The sequence below is a fragment of the Esox lucius genome, chromosome 10 (assembly GCF_011004845.1).
Source record: "Esox lucius isolate fEsoLuc1 chromosome 10, fEsoLuc1.pri, whole genome shotgun sequence".
Taxonomy (NCBI): Eukaryota; Metazoa; Chordata; class Actinopteri; order Esociformes; family Esocidae; genus Esox; species Esox lucius.
Window position 1 is genome coordinate 5,623,412 of NC_047578.1, and position 17,625 is coordinate 5,641,036.

The following is a 17,625-nucleotide window of genomic DNA, read 5'->3' on the forward strand; positions in this document are numbered from 1 at the left end:
AACGACGCCACTGGTTCGTGGTCCTATAACTGTTCTTTTGCAGACTGAAGGGAAATTTAGCAATCTTGTTCAGATGGCTGTACAACACCCTGATATTCTGTTCTATAGGTTTAGATTCAAAACAATCTCAAATACCAATAAGGTCTATCATAGAGATGATTTATTGTTTGAATTAAGAAACTGAAATGGTCTTACTTCTCCGTAAAAGTGACTGGCCAATGAGAGACGGGTTGTCCAGTGTGAATGTTGATACTGTTCAGTTGGGCTTAAGCAAAAAAGTGGGAAACATGTTATGAACAAGAACTAATCCTGTTTTGTTGGATTTTAAAAGTAAGTAATTGAGACATCAGTAACAGAAACCAGAATCAAATTTATTTTTAATAATGTTTATTCAGAAAAAGTTATTTCAATTGAATAACCTAACATTATTTCACCCTTGATCTATTCCAAATGGGGTACTTTTGTTTTGAAGGTGAAACGCATGTCTCACTAATGGGGCTAGCTTCACTAAGGTGAGCGCAAGTAAATGGATTTGGATTAGTGGTTCCAGCCTGGCACAGAATGAACTGCTGGACACGGCTCTTTGCTTTGATTTGACCTGGATTCTTTTCTTTGGATGGTACCGGTAGCCTAAATCCATCAAGATAGCCAATCTTATCGGGCAAATCATTTAACATCACGTTCCTGGAGAAGAGGCGTTTCAATAAACTTTGACCAAGGAACTGGAAGCCAATCGCTGGTCCCAAGATTACGGAAAAGACCGTTGAGAAATGTGCGTTTGGATATGATAAATTCAACCTAATTTATCAAAGTGAATAAGCAATAGCAAGTCAAAATAAACGTGTTCAATCAAAAAATAAGAAGGCTATAGTGCGCAGATTTATAAAGTGAGTCTTTCGCGGTAGTTTTGGCGGATCAGGGTTGCTCATTTACTTTTACGATACTGTAGCACACCGGGCATGAAAACATCCAGCTGAAAAGGTCCTGTACATTGAAGTGAGCGACACACGATGGCACTTATTTCCGTTCGAAGGATTCGGACGAAAAAGTTTATAGTTTGTATTTTCGGCGCTTCTGTTGTGGGATACTATATTTTTAACAGGAATAATCCAGGTGACATAGGTGGAACCAGTCTAAGAGAAGTTCCCACTGATTATACTATTGACAATGAAATGCTTAAAAAACCTGTTTATGACAGACCGCCTTTGGATTTAAATGCATTGGGAGAAATGGGGAGAGCAGTAAAATTGAATCTCGTTGGAGAGGAGAAGAGGAAAGAAGAGGAAAGTATTAAGAAACACCAAATCAATACCTATGTGAGTGATATGGTATCTCTACATCGCAGGCTACCCGAACGATGGAACCCTCTGTAAGTTGGCAGTCAGTGTGAGTGTGGTTTCTGTCACTTGTCGCGGATGTTTTCTCGACTTAGACTACGTTTAAGCATTGCGTTTGAGTTGATGAGCAATGCCGTGCTAGGTCCAACTACAAGTCGTTTTCAGTCAATAGGCAAATTGATTTTTTTTCCTCTTCTTTTTTGTTGTTGCAGATATTCGTGCTTTTGTGAAATACAACCATTTACTGAGTTCTCTGCCTCTCTAGGATGGGTGTATGGTTCGTTAAATCATGCAAATTAGAATGTTGAGAAACAGGAAATGGCTCCTTAATTGTGTTTGGTTTCAATTGTTACCATAATAAAGTCGGATAGTTATTTTTTCAACGTTTGTTGTTTTGTGTTATTCAATCAACAAACACTACCCTTTTCCCAACTATTGAATTATTTCAGGGAAAGTTAATACATTTTACATTGTCCATTCTCACCAACTCTTGGTCCTACGCAAGTGTATGATTACAGGGAGTATGGGTAGGTTTTCGTTTAGACATACAGCACATGTTTATTTAGAAGGGCCTGCTAGCATTCAGCACTGCTTTGAATTAACAGGAATCTATAGACATCTATACCAAATATTTAGTTTAGAAGAATACACCAACATTCCCTTTTTTTAAAACAGAAAGTCAAAATAACCAGCATTCTCAATTTAATTGTGGGCTATTTATGTATTTTCCATCACTATAAATAAAATAAAAAATTGTACAGCGACCATATGACCAAAAATGTGATATTGACATATGCAATATACATAGTGGCCACTTCAGAAAGTCTGTCTTAGCGGCCTCATAAGTAGTTTGTAGTTTATTTAATACCTGGACTAATCTCTTAACTGTAGGCTATGCAAGGATGGACAGAAGTGGTAGCCAGAGGCGATATAAGCAGCCTGGAAAGTGTACGATGTGAGATTTATTTTTTACAAGCCTTTGTATACTGTGTTTGTTTCTTGGCTATATACACTTTTCTTCAAATGTTTGATGGTTTTTCAATGTTAGTTCATGTTCAAACTGTAAATGCTAGAGAATGTCTCTCTAAGCTAGACACCAAGCTATTCTCCAAGTAAATAAAACTGGGAATACTATAACATTTTTATTACAATACAAACATTCTTAAAATGTGATGTGTTCACTCATATTTTTACAAAAACAACGTACGTTTTCAATTACATCCAAAGTCATTTCGGAGCTTGCCCTATTTCTTACATTCAATGTTCATACGGTTAGCATAGATCACTTTTCAGTTAGTACATTATAGGGGAGTGCACTAAGCTCAATAAGTATTTTAATACATGCCGAAATATTGTCAACCACTACCTGAATAATAAATTTAAAACAGTTAACCATGAAAATAATAATAATACAAATATGTAGAAAATACTTGAGCTGTGATATGCAGATAGGTAACTGTTAAGTTAGGTAGCTGCATTATTAAGTTTGATCACCAGGCTTCTGCTACAGTTGGTATAAGGCCTACATAGCTAGATATGTTACCTACAGAAAGTAGCTAGCTAACGGGGGAAAACGCATCTTTTTGCAGAAGTTACTTGTTCTTAGGCAGCTTAATTTTTTTAGCAGGTTGAGAAACTTTCAGTAGTTACCAAGAGCTAACATCATGACTATAATCAATAGCTAGGTGGTGCTCGGGGCCTGCTAGACTTTCCGTAACTAAAATTTTGTGAGGCACTGATAATGCCGGACTATTATTATTGCTTGTTTTATTGAATTGTTAATGTTTGATCTTTTCTGTGCTGCTGAACTTGATTTTAAAGTATAAACCATATTGTTAACAACTCCCCAATATATGTACCATGAATATTGTATTTGGGGCACCTACGTTTTGGGCATAAAAAACGCAGGTCATGTAAGTGGACTCTGTTTGAAAACATACTTTACATCTATTTTCCTTTCATAACATTCTAAAACCAAACACATTAAATGTGCCATTTCTGGTAGTTTTTTCCCCCGCAATATGAATTAGACACGTTCCAACGCCATTGTGAAACCGGCCCCGATTCATTAACCCGAGTATCAAGCTAATTTCTGCTGTCGTCTCATTCCCTTCCACTCCGTTGCAATGCTAATGGTTTGGACCCCGATATGGGTCCGGGCTGGCGGGTAATAAGGCAACTGTTCCTTTCTGATTCTCCAGCTGTAGGGACCTGAAGTATGACTACAGGTCGTTGCCGAGCACCTCCGTGGTCATCGCCTTCTACAACGAGGCGTGGTCCACCCTGCTGCGCACCGTCCACAGTGTCCTGGAGACCTCGCCGGATGTGCTGCTCCGAGAGGTGGTGCTGGTGGACGACTACAGTGACAGAGGTACCGGCTCAGACGCACAGGATCGGATGTGGGCCGAGCCGGGGTCAGCTCTAGCCTCGTACAACCGTCCTGATCTCGCGAACTCATTCAGATTCACTCCACACATCCAGAATCTGAGCTCGCGAGATCAGGACGGTGATACGAGGCTAGATCAGCGGCGAAATCCTCCAGCTATACAGACAGCGTGCGGCTAGAGAGGAAATGACACGCAGTTCTGTCCTCCCAAGCTAATGAGAACCACCTGTACAGCATCCATATTAGGACGATGGACGAGGGGAGGACTGACGATGGACGAGGGGAGGACTGATGATTGACTAGGGGATTGACTAGGGGAGGACTGACGATGGACGAGGGGAGGACTGACGATGGACGAGGGGAGGACTGACGATGGACGAGGGGAGGACTGACGATGGACGAGGGGAGGATGGACGAGGGGAGGACTGATGATTGACGAGGGGAGGATTAAAGCTTAATCGGGGTGATGTTTGATAAGGCGACAGCGGATACTTGACCAAGGGAGGGGTGACGTTTGACCGATGGAGGGGTGATGACTGAGTAGGAGGAAGAACGGAGTTTCTGGGGACGGATGATAATGTTCCTAATATGGATGCTGTACACCTGACATAAAATTGGCCATTTGATCCCATTACCTTCGAATAGTGATGGTTGTGTTGCTTGTTCGTTGTCATTTAAACCTGAAACGCTGGCACACCTGATAGCAACACCACCATTCGTTGGCATTACACGTGTGGCAAAGGATTAAGGCAGGTTTAAGAATGCACCAGTTAAGGTGGGAGGTGATGTGGAATACCGGCATCCCTGCTTAGAGGACACGGACATGAGTGAGACATGAGGTATAGCACCTTATCTTTCACAAACCACAATATGTTGCCTTTCCTTCTGGAAGTGAACAAGTACAAAAAAACAACAATCTACCTCAGCATATTGTACCTCCATTAAACAAGATCTATCCATCTAACATCCTTGCCTTAGAGCCTGTAGCCAGACTATAAGTCAGTGTCAGCAGTTAAGTAATAATTACCAGTTCTTAAACAAGCAATTCTCTCCAAAGCATTAACACATAAATTAATCAATGTTGTATATATTAAATCACTCCTATTAATAACAATTAATCATTCAGGGCAACATCAAACATTTCCACCATTATTCGTGTGGGTGTCTATTCAAATGCACTGTCTGTTTTAAAAAAAAAACAACAACAAAGTAGATTGTGAAAGTTAAAAAGTGAAATTAAAAGAACAATTCCCTAAATGCCTAAGAGGGTTAAAGCCTCTGGTAAAATGTAACTCCGTGCCTCTACATTACATCCACATAGTTTTCCATAACGTTGTGCAATATGAACAAAGCTCCTTTTGGTTCCCCCCACACAGCCCATTTGAAGGAGCCTCTGGAAAACTACATATCAACCTTGAAGAAAGTGCGTCTGATTCGGGCCAGGAAAAGGGAGGGACTGGTCCGCGCTCGGTTACTCGGGGCCTCCATCACCACAGGGGACGTGCTGACCTTCCTGGACTGCCACTGTGAATGCCATGAGGGCTGGCTGGAGCCCCTACTCCACAGGTGACCTGGGGGGGTGAGGGGGGGGGGGGGGGGTTTGTAAGCCGGTAGATCGGTCCGCGCTGTTCAAGTCGTCTCAGTGCTGGTTTTCTGTCACCCTGTGTTCTTCTTAGCGTTTCCTGTCTTCCCTTGCAGCCCCCCCGGGTTGACCTCCGCCCCCTCTGGTTTTTCTCCCCTGACTCAGGATCAAGGAGGAGCCGTCGGCCGTGGTCTGCCCCGTCATCGACGTCATCGACTGGAACACTTTCCAGTATCTGGGCAACCCCGGGGAACCGCAGATCGGAGGGTTTGACTGGCGACTGGTGTTCACTTGGCACCCGGTGCCAGAGTACGAGCAGAGACGCCGGCGCTCCGCTATCGACGTCATCAGGTCCGTGGCGCCCCGGCTCACGCCCGATTCACTGTCAACCTGCCGTTGTGACAATGTGCCGTGTAAACTGCCTGAGAGTTGTTACGCATACCGTAGACTATTGGATCGTCGGGGAACGTATTCACCTCCGTGATGGGTTTCTGTTCTGTTCTCAGGTCACCCACCATGGCCGGAGGGCTGTTTGCTGTCAGCAAAAACTATTTCCATTACCTTGGCACTTACGACACAGGGATGGAGGTGTGGGGAGGAGAGAACCTGGAGTTCTCCTTCAGGGTGAGATTGAGAGCGATCTGATGTGCGTTTGCGTTCAGCTGTGCCTCTGGGGACTGTAAGGATTACAGCAAGGTTGGTAGAACAAGGACAACTTGACCTTGTTGTGGACACTTCCCCCGATCCCCATGAGGAATAGGGCTTTTTGTTCATGCTTAGATGTTAAAAGGACAGTTATTCTTAACATAGGGGTTAGGGGTAAGGTCTCGGTTTAAATGAAATAAAGGCTTTTAAGTGGGAGCGTTTTTGGTTTTTTCCTCACGAGTATAGTAAAACCTAAAAGACCCAAGACCCAAAAATGTAGGGAAAAATAGGTCATGCCAGTGCTGTAAAAAAAGAAAAGTTGAGCTCTTATTTTCCATGATTAACATCATGTGGGGATAGGAAACAAATGCCCCACACAACAACAGAGCTCCTTCCTCTGTAGTAAAGACCCACAAAGCTGCCCTTCATTCTGCCTGATCGAATCGTGGCGTGTAGCCAGCCAAGTCATCGTGCCCCTGTTGCTGTCAATGTTATTTAGATCTGGCAGTGCGGAGGCAGCCTGGAGGTCCACCCCTGCTCCCATGTGGGCCACGTCTTCCCCAAGAAGGCCCCCTACTCCCGGATCAAGGCCCTGGCCAACAGTGTCCGCGCGGCCGAGGTCTGGATGGACGACTACAAGGAGCTGTACTACCATCGCAACCCCCACGCACGACGGGTATGTGTCTCGCCCGGCGCCTGGAGGTCGGGGGGAGAAGTGTGCGTGCGTGTGCCTGCGTGTGCGTGCGCGCGTGTGTGTGCGCGCGGTGTAGTAGTAATGACATTCTCACAGAAGCATGTCTCGGTGAGGCTTGGTTATGATACGCTCTTCTGCATCTGTGGCAGCTTTTTTTACATTTTAAAAAAGGAAAGAAAGGTGACTAATGAATCAAAACCCATTGTCACCTCTGAGGACATATCGCACACACACACACACACACTCTCCTCCCTTGACGCTGCTCTGGAATTGTTCCCTTTGATTGAGTGATACTTGTGATTCATGAGGAGGGATCACCCAAGGTGACCGTCCCGTGTGAGATTACCGTGGACAGACACCGCAGCCCGGACCGCCAGCCGCCGTCAACCACACGTCCACTTGTGAGTCAGAGACACTGCCTGTGTGGCGTGCTGCCAACAGACCCGGGTTCAAGTCATGCCCTTTAAAGTATATATTTCTACATTTTGGAATGTCTTGTGCTTGCTTGTTCCAATGGAACCCGTGAATCAGCGGCAGAAGTGCCAACAAGGCCCATCTGTCACTGTAAGGCGGACCGAAGCGGACAGTGGAAGTGTCTGAAAGATTCTGAGTCTTACTTGAACCCAGGTATGTAAGGGTGCCAGGATATTAGTGTGCTGTGGAAAGAAGATGCTCTCTAAACTTAACACGGATCAGATTGCACTAATCTCACTGAAAGGCAGTAGATGTTCCATGTACCAAGTCGGCCAAGCTAGCTGGAGCTGTCCGTGTTCCACAAACACACTCTTAATTTTCTCTGTCTCGCTGGCCCTCGGCCGTCCCCATATTCTAGCATCGGCTGCATTCAGATGTACTGTCTGGAAAGTAAACATTCTGTTCCACTTGGTGGGCCGACGTTAGTCAAACCTATCACCATGCCTTCTATTTAGGGCTGATGTGTTTGCCCGGCATTCTGGGAAGAGCCGGCCATTGTGGCCGTTCGAGTGGAACACAACGTGAGATACAATCTCTCCAAAAACCCACGCGCCTCAAGCTGATAAAGCAATGGAATGTTGTTTTCTTCTGTTTGGGCTTAACGCTCTTCAGTAGAGGCTTGCTTTCCCCTGTTCCTTGTTTAAGTGACACCTGTTGAAAGCTACCCGTCACTACTTGAGTAACTCGTAGGTAATGAACAGGCTGTGGAGATGCTTCTAGGTGTCGCTAAGATGCGTTGCCTTGCGTAAGGAAGTGTATTGTGTTATCACAAAATGGGACGTTTATTTTGTCGTCAACTGAACACAACATCCAACCGAAATGTGACTTCCGTCCACGCTCCAGGATAGAGCAACGTCGTTTTTCCCAGTTTGTAGATTTTCATGCTGCTGGTCAGATGCTGGTCAGATGCTGGTGCCACTAGGGTATTTGGCCCTCTAGATACAGTACACAAACATCCACTGTTTGTCAGCTGTTGTATTTGTGCTGTTGTCAGTGTCATCTATGCTGTCAGATTTATTTTATTCACAGAAGGCCTTGTGCCTCTTGCCAGGCCATCATTGTTCATCAGGATATCAGTGTTTTCCCCTGAAATCCCGTTTCAAGGAGTCCTGGATCACCCACTCCAAACCCCGCCCCCCCGTGACTGATCACTTCCTTCTCTGGGGAGTAAATAAATTGATGAGCAACCGTTTGGAGTGGCGTTCAGGCATTAAGCTCCCATCCATCATCCCACAGCTGCTCTCCTCCCCTCCAACAGAGGCTGGTCTCCAAACAGATGTTTCTGTCTCCGAACGCTACTCTGTGGGCTATAGCCCAGACTTACAGTCCTTGTAGAGCGCGCAGAAATAGAGATGCAGGTTGATGAGATTATAATGCTGTAAACAAGACAGTGGATATCAGATTGTGGAGAGTGTTGATGTTAAAAGGATACATCACGCTGTTTTGAATTTTAATGGAGCCCCCGAAAAAGAGCATGTGTGGTGAGCTGTTTAGAAGATACAGTGCAGGACAGAGGTAAGACTGATGATGGTGCCTTGTTCTTGCAACTGGCACCAGGATGCTATGGTTACTATGGATACACAGATGCCACTTTTTCATTGTGGCCACTACTGATTCTGAGTACGGAATGTCGAGTATCTGCTGATGGGGAATACCGATCCAGTACTGCCATTTTCATTTTGTAAACCCCGAAGTCTGCTATGATTGTTATCGTTCTTTTACTTCACAGAGTTATGTCATACAACTTTCTATTTACAGCTGTCTCAATAACAGCCTGAGATTAGAAGTGGAACCTACACCATTTTGCCTTCATCAAATGTTATTAAAATACACTCTGTGGACATCCCAGAGGGTGGCTGTGGCTGGTGTGGCTCTTGTGGGAATTCAATAGCTATATAGAATGGGAAAGTGGGTAGGTATTGTACAAAAAGTTACTGCGGTTCCAAGTAGGGTTTTAGAATTACATGGACATTTTGCACAGTTAGCTTATTGTCATCCAGACACAACATAATTAGATTGGCATTGGGTGAACTTTAGGAGCTTATCTGGCCAAACAATTCAAGATTTACTTATCCAAGTACTTTATTTTACAGTTTGCATTTTTGTTTTCCAAAAATGTTGGGACACTGTTTAAAATGTAAATAGAAACAGAATGCTGTGAATGATGCGCAGATCATATTCAATAGAAAAAGCTACAAAAACCACATATCAAATGTTGAAACTGAGACATTATTGATTATTGAAAAATATATGCCCACTTTGAATTTGATGCCAGCAACACATAGCAAAAAAGCTGGGACAGGGGCACCGAAAATCTCTGTATGCAAGTGACAAGCCCGAAAACCAATATTTGATGGCCGTGATTTTTGGGCCCTCAGGCGGCAGAACACGAAAAAAAGGAAAAGGTTATGGAACACATTGGTAAACACGCCCCTGTCCATACTTTGTTGAAATGTGTTGCTGGCATGAAATTCAAAATGGCCATGTGTCTTTCCAAAAACAACATTTCTCAGTTTCAACATTTGAGATGTTTTCTTTGTACTATTTTCAATTAAATGTCAGGATAAATGATTTGCACATCATTGCATTTTGTTTTTATTTGCATTTTATGCAGCATCCCAACTCCTTTTGGAAATGGGTTTTTATATATATATATCTTTTATTTTTTATTAACAGTCGGAAATGAAAACATCTCAAAAAATAAATTCCCTCATGGATTTTGAGATGTTTTCATTTCCAACTGTAAGGCAACAAAGGATGAACATTTTGAAAGGGGGCTGGTTATTTCCTGTACTCACAGTATCTGCTCAGAGCGCCCTAGTTTGTCCACAGATGAGCAGGTACATACAGTTTCTTCTGTCATTTTCAGGAGGCTTTTGGCGATGTCACTGACCGGAGGAAGCTCCGGGCCCGCCTTGGATGTAAAGACTTTAAGTGGTTCCTGGAGAACATCTATCCTGACATCCACGTCCCCGAGGACAGGCCTGGCATGTTTGGCATGGTGAGGACAATGCTGCCATTTTTACTTGACACATTCATTGTTACCAAAATTTAACTAGATGTCTAAATTGAATTAAACTACCTGAACCTGTTTAATATTAAACGGCTCTGCTGTGCCGTAACGAATGCGCTGTTGACGTCGTTCCCGACACAGAGACGAGGACTCTGAAATGTCAGTTGTCAATGAATGATTACGTGGCTCTGCTATAATGGCCGACGTGTTTCCTTATAGCTGGGGAACAGAGGCATGGCCAACTACTGCTTTGACTACAACCCACCTGATGACAATAACCTGGAAGGCCACAGGATCATCCTGTATCCCTGTCACGGCATGGGACAAAACCAGGTAGCAATGCACTCATTGTTATTTATATGAAGAATCGTGCATTCTACCACTTGAACATGCCAGCTTAAACGCTTTGGAAAGCTTTTGCGATGTTAGTAGAAGTCTGTCATAAATAAGCCCTTAGGCTTGATGTAACTTTGATAGGAAAATAACTGTCCTCTGAATTTCACTCCCGCCTCCCACACACACACACACACACACACACACACACACTCAAACACTCAAACACACCACTACATGTCTGTGTGCGAGGGAGGTACTTATTTCACATCTCAAATGGCCCCCTCCTGTTTTGTCCCCAATTTGACTAGTTCAACACCATACGACAGAATTAAGCAGGTCATAAACCAAGTAAACCAACATGTTTTGGTGCAAAAAGACAGGTGTAAAAACCACTAAATAAAAGTACTTGGCTGTGTTCACCACTAAGGAAGTTCTTCATTATGAACCAAATGTTCAGGTTAAGGGAGTTCACAACTATAGTACAGAGATAATAGATAGCATTGTTATTTCAGCTGTCTATTCACAACGTTTCTCTGTAAAAACTGGAAACTTAAAGTTGGCCCCTCCCTGTTTCACCAAAAAAAAAAAAAAAAACATACTTAGTCCAACAGGTACTCTGTTGGTTAGAACGTCTGGGTGCTAAAAGGTTTTCTTTGGGAGATGGCAGGGACGCTTGGTCCAACCTGGCATCTTTTTTGTTGCAGTTCTTTGAGTATTCCAGCGACAGTAGCGAGCTCCGCTACAACACCAGGGAACCAGCGGGGTGTGTGGTTGGGGATGCCGTGTCCACCTACCTGACCGTGCACCTGTGCAGAAAACCCCGACAGCTTGTACCAGAGGACCAGAAGTTTGTCCTAAGAGAGGTGAGAGTTGGCGGGGGCAGTTATAGATAGTCATTTTGGCGGGGGGTGGGATGTTAGAGGGGGCGGAGTTATAAGTAGGAGGTCTGGGTACACTATAGATGTAGTACAAATAAAATATAATGTATGGATGTGATAATGATACTTCATGAGTGGTATATATGGGAAGAGAACTATGAGAACTATTACTGAACATTACCATGTAACAGTTGCATTAGAAGGAGCCATAATTGGCTTGAAAAGGAAAGTTTCCCAACATGTCTTGATTACAGTGCAGTGTTGCCAAAGAGGCAGCGGTATACAACTGTTGTGGTGCTAATGACAGTTGTCAAATATCATTACCCTTTTTGTTGTTTTACTAACACGTCTCTCCATTCCTCAGTGTGAACACTGTTTGGACACAGGAGTTATTTTAGGAGTCGTGTTGGGTCGGTCAGCAGGAATGAAGTGTCTGTTTGACAGTCAGGTGTCAAACATGAAACGATGCTGGTGTTTCTGCCACACGAGGCAATGTATTCTAAACGTTATGTGACAAAAAGGCTTTTGGCCACTGTGATCCTGGGCTATTGTATGAATTAGGATTACATTCCATCTATAGAAGCCTGTCATTATACCATTAATCTCACTCATGGTAGGTCATGTACCAGTAAGATATTGAATCCTCTTTCACCCCTGGCATTGTTTGGTGAAGATCGCGTGGACATTTGGAACTGTGGACGCCCAATGACCTTTTTACCGCATCTATGAACGGGCCGGCTCTACGTAAACGTGTCTAACACACAAAACCATATGTTTGGTGTGTTTGATGCGGTTCCATTTAGCAGCTCCGGGGAGCCGGTCCTGTTGCCTGTGGATGGAAATTGTGGAGGGGGGGGGGTGGAGCTTAGATTGTAGTGTTCACTAAGCGCTCTGAGCAGCCTCAAGGCCTTCAGAGCATGCTCAAAGGAAAGCTTTGACAAACACAATAAACCCTCCTCTCAGAGCTCCCCCCCCCTCTCTCTATCTCCCTTCCCCTTCTCTCTCTCCCTCCCCTCTCTCTCTCTCTCTCTCTCTCCCTCACCCTCTCTCTCCCCCCCCTCTCTCTCTCTCTCTCTCTCACCCTCTCTCTCTCAGCCTCCCTCTCAGCTCTTTCTTTCACACCCTCTCAGCGCTTTCACACTCTTATGCGCGCGCACACGTGCACTCACACACTGGTCCCTCTGTGTGACACCCTCCAGTGCATTTGTCCACATGGACAATAACTCCCCTCAGATCCAGATTAATTCTAGTATCACTTCAGTAGACCTATATACCCAGGACCTATATACTACACCTATAAACTCATAAGAGGGTTTTCAGGAGGTTCGTACACAATGATCATAGAACTAGTGACACCAGTGTGTCGCAGCTGTTAACATACATGCAAGTGTAGCCAGACATGCTAATAGCTGAAGTGAAACCGAAGGCATGGCATCTCAATGTAAATAAAGAGAAAGTGTCCCTAATGAAACAGGCCGATTTCAACGTGCGATGATATTGCGGTTTACACACAGCCTTACTTCCTCTTAAGTTTTTGTGTGTGTGCGCTTACAGTATCTGTGTATGTACAGTATGTATGCAAATGTGGTTATCCAGGAACAAGCAAGGATTACAACCAGTATTATTTAATGGTCTTTAAGGATATGATCAATGGCTGAGTTGTTTCTTGTGGCACTGCACACCTAGAATTGATCGGAAACAGTCATAGATCAGCCAAGGATCCTCGCCCTGGCTCGTTTTCTTCCCCGACCTCACGATGTATCGTTTTTAAGCGTTTCATCTGCACGGCTCTCCAGTGATAAATGTTTAATATTGGTCATGTGGAAGTTCTAATCATACAGCGTATTTGTGGAGTTCTATCCAGCACTGAATCTCATTCGATGCTAGATGGAAACACCCGGAATGGAACACAGTAAATACCAAACCGTTGTCGGAGGTCATCAGAACAGTAATAACAGCCTGTGGCTGCTGCTCAGCGAATTGTGGCTGGTCAACATAACTGGTGGAGCCCACCTCACAGACAGACTACTGGTGGATATCCACGATCATATTCTCAACAGTGTTTGGCCCCCCTCAGACACAAAAGTACAGGGTTTAAAAATACACTGGATTCCTCCAAAGGAGATGTTGGGACTTAGAGTTCAATGAGCTGACCAACTCCATGCGACACAGATTTAGTGCTATGGGTGTGGATTCTCACGGCCTCGTGCTTCGTTTATCCCCTGTGGTTGGAGGTGGGCTTTTTGTGTCTGTTCTGGGTGTGGCCGGGCAATTAAATGCTCACAAATTATAAGTTGCGTCCGGTCCAGAAACGTAAGCTTTTTTTTTGGGGAATTTTAAAACATTTAAAAAATGGTAAAAGCGCTGCATTTCAGTAACTTCTGTGGATGGACAAACGATTTCCGGTTCTAAAATTACTGTCCTCCACTAGGATGGCTCCCTCTACCACGTGATGACCCAGAAGTGTGTCCAGGCTGTGGACAAGACAGACGACGGGACCCCTGCCCCTGCTCTGCGGCCCTGTTCGGACCACGCCAACCAGAAGTGGTTCTTTGAGGAGAAGGGTGGTGTAGTGGACAGAGCCGACTGAACCCTTCAACCCTGGGCTGAAGAGGGAGTGGGTCGGACCCCACCAAGACCCTACTCATGTCCAGTGTCCCTACACTGTACTATTGTTATACTCACCAGGAGTAAACCAGCTGGAATGGGGAGGGTATTGACTGAGCTACTGTAATTGCTCGTTTACATTTTCCCGACGCACCCCGTTTTTGAATTGTTGCCGGGATTGTTTATTTTTCATTGGTTAAGGGCTATGTCCACCCCAGGGTTTTAAACCTGATGTAGCGTTAGATACATAATCTGAAGAAACGCTGTTGAAGAGACACCGTAGATTATTTTCTGCTTGTCTGAGACCCCGCGGGGAGGGGTCTGTTGGTGTAATGGGGGTTCAATGTGCAGGGGTAGACCACCTGAGTGAAATGTTGTCCTGCTTCTAATTTTCTCTTGAAGACGTTGCCTCGGTTTCTCTCGAATGCAGGACCTCTGCCGTTGCAGTGGTCTTGACAGATGCTGCACACGCACCTAGATTACGGTGAAGCTGGAGGTCTCAGACTTGATCTCTAGAGGGAGCCAAAGCCTCCGTCTTGTGTGCTGATCTTTAATCCACTCCAGCTGCCATGTTCTCATGGCATGTGGTTCATTTTCAGGTTTTTTTTGTGTAACTACTGTAACATTGCAGTGGCTCAGCTCATGGCTTAGGAGAACAAATAGTACTTCTTAAGTCGCTCAACTACTGACAGTAGCTAGGAGGAATACCGGTCTTTTTGAAGTTGTTTGTCAATCAGAATGACAAAGATTGATGTCAGTAGTTTTAGTTCATGATTGGTTTCTTTTTCGGGAAGTAAAAAAAATATATATAATGTATAACATACTTCAGTGCAATCCAATCTTTGTGAGATTATTCAGTTGTCCTAACGGTCTTACCTACTAAGACTAAACCTAGGTGTACTGTGTGGAACTGTATAGTCATTTAATTGCATTCGTATTTATTTCAAGTGTTTCTTTTGCTTTTTAATCGTTGTTCATGTCAGAGAGGTGTAGTGTAATTATTCATTCAGCGCTCAGTGAAAAGACCCACTTGACTTAAAAAGTGCGTAAGATGGAAGCGTCCACAGTTTATCAAGTAAAAACTCTTTTGTCGTTAGCATAGCAGTTAATTATTTCAGGTTTAATTGTATATACGGTAACAAGTATCATAACAGGCACAGAGTACAGAGACCAACACAGTAGTGTCAGTAGTAGATTTCACATTGCCACGGTTCAAATATATAACCCTTCTCATCTGTACAGATCACACCACTAGTTCTTGCTGAATGCACATAAAAGGAATAGTCGCCACCCTGATGTAGCCCAGGGAACGCAAAGTTGCTCACTGACATAGATCCAGGAAACTTGGATAATCACAGAATGTTTGTTACCCAGACAACTTGGTGAAAGCCCAATAAGGAATATAGTCCTGTTCACCTGTACAATACAAGAAGCAGGAGTCCCCCCCACTGCTATTAAGACCAGGGCCCAGTCTTCCACACACAGATGGAGACTAGGAGCCTTGCTCAGCTGACATTCTCCTCATTACCATGTGCCTGTATACAGAGGAGGGAAAGACAGTGACCATGGAACACATAGCTATCGTCATTCATAGGACAGTAGGTAAACAGAAGGAATAATCTAAGTACTGAAATAAATGTTCATTGGAAAAATGCATTTGCCACAAACAGAAACGTTCATCATTTGGGCAATTTGACCCATGAAAAGTGCCTTCTGGAAAAGTCACTCCCTGACAGCAAAGTTGCGTCACTGCAACCTGGAGTTCTAAACCTGTCCCCGGGAGAACTGTGGCGGTGCAACCTAGCTCACTTTATGCCATGAGATTGTTACCAGTTGTGGGCTAAAGGAAAGCTGTATTGATTCTCATCCACTAGCAGGGTGACTGTAACAACCACAAGAACAACCCACAAGTACCTCATGCTTTTTTTTTTTGGAGGTGTGTGTGTGTGTGTCTAAAACTATGAAGTAACACATGGAATCATGTAGAAACCCAAAAAGAGTTAAACAAATCAAAATACATTTAGATTTTAGATTCTTCAAAGTAGCCACTATTTGCCTTGATGACAGCTTTGCACACTCCTTGACTTCTTGCATTCTCTCAACCAGCTTCATGTGGTAGTCACCTGGAATGCATTTCAATTAAAGTGTGCCTTGAAAAGGTGTGTGTGTGTGTGTGTGTATATATACACGTAGGTACACATACCTTTGTTATTGTCATACTGACAAATGTATGTACTATGAATACATTTGGAAGTCAATACTGTGCATTTAAACATACATTATTTGGCATTTGCTTCATTTCCCATAAAATGCATCCTGAAAATCTAATTTAAACATCATATTTTTAAAACAAATGGGGGGGGGTGTATATATGACTAAAGTAAAATCAATATCTGGCAATTCCCTCGCTTTGGCTCGGTATATCGACATGTTACAGAATCAGGGCTGCTGTTTTATATCCTCGTATCTCAGTGTGATTTTCAACTTGCTGTCCGGATGTTTTCTCTATGTAGGGGATAGAACATTATTTGTACCAAAACAGCACCACCATCCTTTTGGTGCTGGTCAGACGTAGTTCACTACACTGCATCAGTGCTCGGCAAGTGCTTATTCTGGTCGTGGTGTATTGTGTCATACCGTCAATGCTCAGCACTGTCCATGTTTGGTGGGGTTGTCGGACAATGGGCTGCCTTATGTTGCCGCTCTCTAGTGGTAGGGGGTGGTGACTGCATTGTCCTTCTCCAAGGACCCAGGTGCCCGCAAGTACTTTCCAGTTGATGGAGCAGTGTAATACAATGCAGAGCGGCGTGGCAAAATGTTCTTCAGAGGACACACTTCGATCTTTAACCCTGCCGAGCTTGCCAAGAGTTGGGATTTGGCTTAATTTCAAATTTGGCATAATTTCAAATTGCTTCATGAATTTAGGTGGGGAGACAAAACATGGGTGACAATGACAATTGTTAAGAAAAAAAATACAATTAAAAGTAAATGTGCACTAGGGTTCTATTTGAGATGCCGACTTATGGTTCTTTTTAGCTGTGACTCTATATGCCATTCTGTTTTTTCTTCACGTACAATGGACACATCACTTGTTCCTTCAGTTTCTCTGGGATTTTGTCTAATTCTAAAATATAGGAGTATAATGAAATACTTGACTATTCAATCAATATGCTGAATCTAACTACATGTCATGTGGACCTGTTTGTGCTGTTTGTTATTCCAAGAGGCCTTAGCTATCAGCTAACATATCAAGGTTCTATTAATTTATGATTATTTTTTGTATTTTTTAATAACTGTACAATAAATATTTTAGATTTGATTGTTCTGAGCTGGTATTTATTTATGTACAATTATCTAATCTTAAAGGTGAAAATTCTGTAAATGCAGTATCTCACAAAAGTGAGTACACCCCTCACATTTTGTGTAAATATTTGATTATTATTGTTCATGTGACAACTGAAGAAATGACACTTTGCTAAAATGTAAATTAGTGAGTGTACAGCTTGTATAACAGTACATTTGCTGTCCCCTCAAAATAACACAACATACAGCCATTAATGTCTAAACTGCTGGCAACAAAAGTGAGTACACCCCTAAGTGAAAATGTCCAAATTGGGCCCAAAGTGTAAGTATTGTGTGGCCACCATCATTTTCCAGCACTGCCGTAACCCTC

The 17,625-nt window shown here is 43.5% G+C and overlaps 1 protein-coding gene across 1 annotated transcript; it reads left to right on the top strand.

Annotated features, from left to right (window-relative positions):
• Nucleotides 1–508: 508 nt before the first annotated feature.
• Nucleotides 509–15,912, top strand: galnt12 (UDP-N-acetyl-alpha-D-galactosamine:polypeptide N-acetylgalactosaminyltransferase 12). The gene is made up of 10 exons (XM_010891533.4): nt 509–1,369; nt 3,539–3,708; nt 5,100–5,289; nt 5,471–5,656; nt 5,812–5,929; nt 6,450–6,626; nt 9,988–10,119; nt 10,351–10,464; nt 11,172–11,330; nt 13,777–15,912. The coding sequence occupies exons 1-10, from the start codon at nt 1,011–1,013 to the stop codon at nt 13,933–13,935; spliced, it is 1,764 nt and encodes a 587-aa protein (XP_010889835.1). The 5' UTR covers nt 509–1,010; the 3' UTR covers nt 13,936–15,912.
• The last annotated feature ends 1,713 nt before the right edge of the window (nt 15,913–17,625 follow it).

Coding starts and splice junctions, on each gene's coding strand:
- galnt12 (XM_010891533.4), top strand. CDS start 1,011: ATGGCACTTATTTCCGTTCGAAGGATTCGGACGAAAAAGTTTATAGTT. Junction 5,290..5,470: donor CTGGAGCCCCTACTCCACAG/GTGACCTGGGGG, acceptor CCCCTGACTCAG/GATCAAGGAGGAGCCGTCGG. Junction 5,930..6,449: donor ACCTGGAGTTCTCCTTCAGG/GTGAGATTGAGA, acceptor AATGTTATTTAG/ATCTGGCAGTGCGGAGGCAG.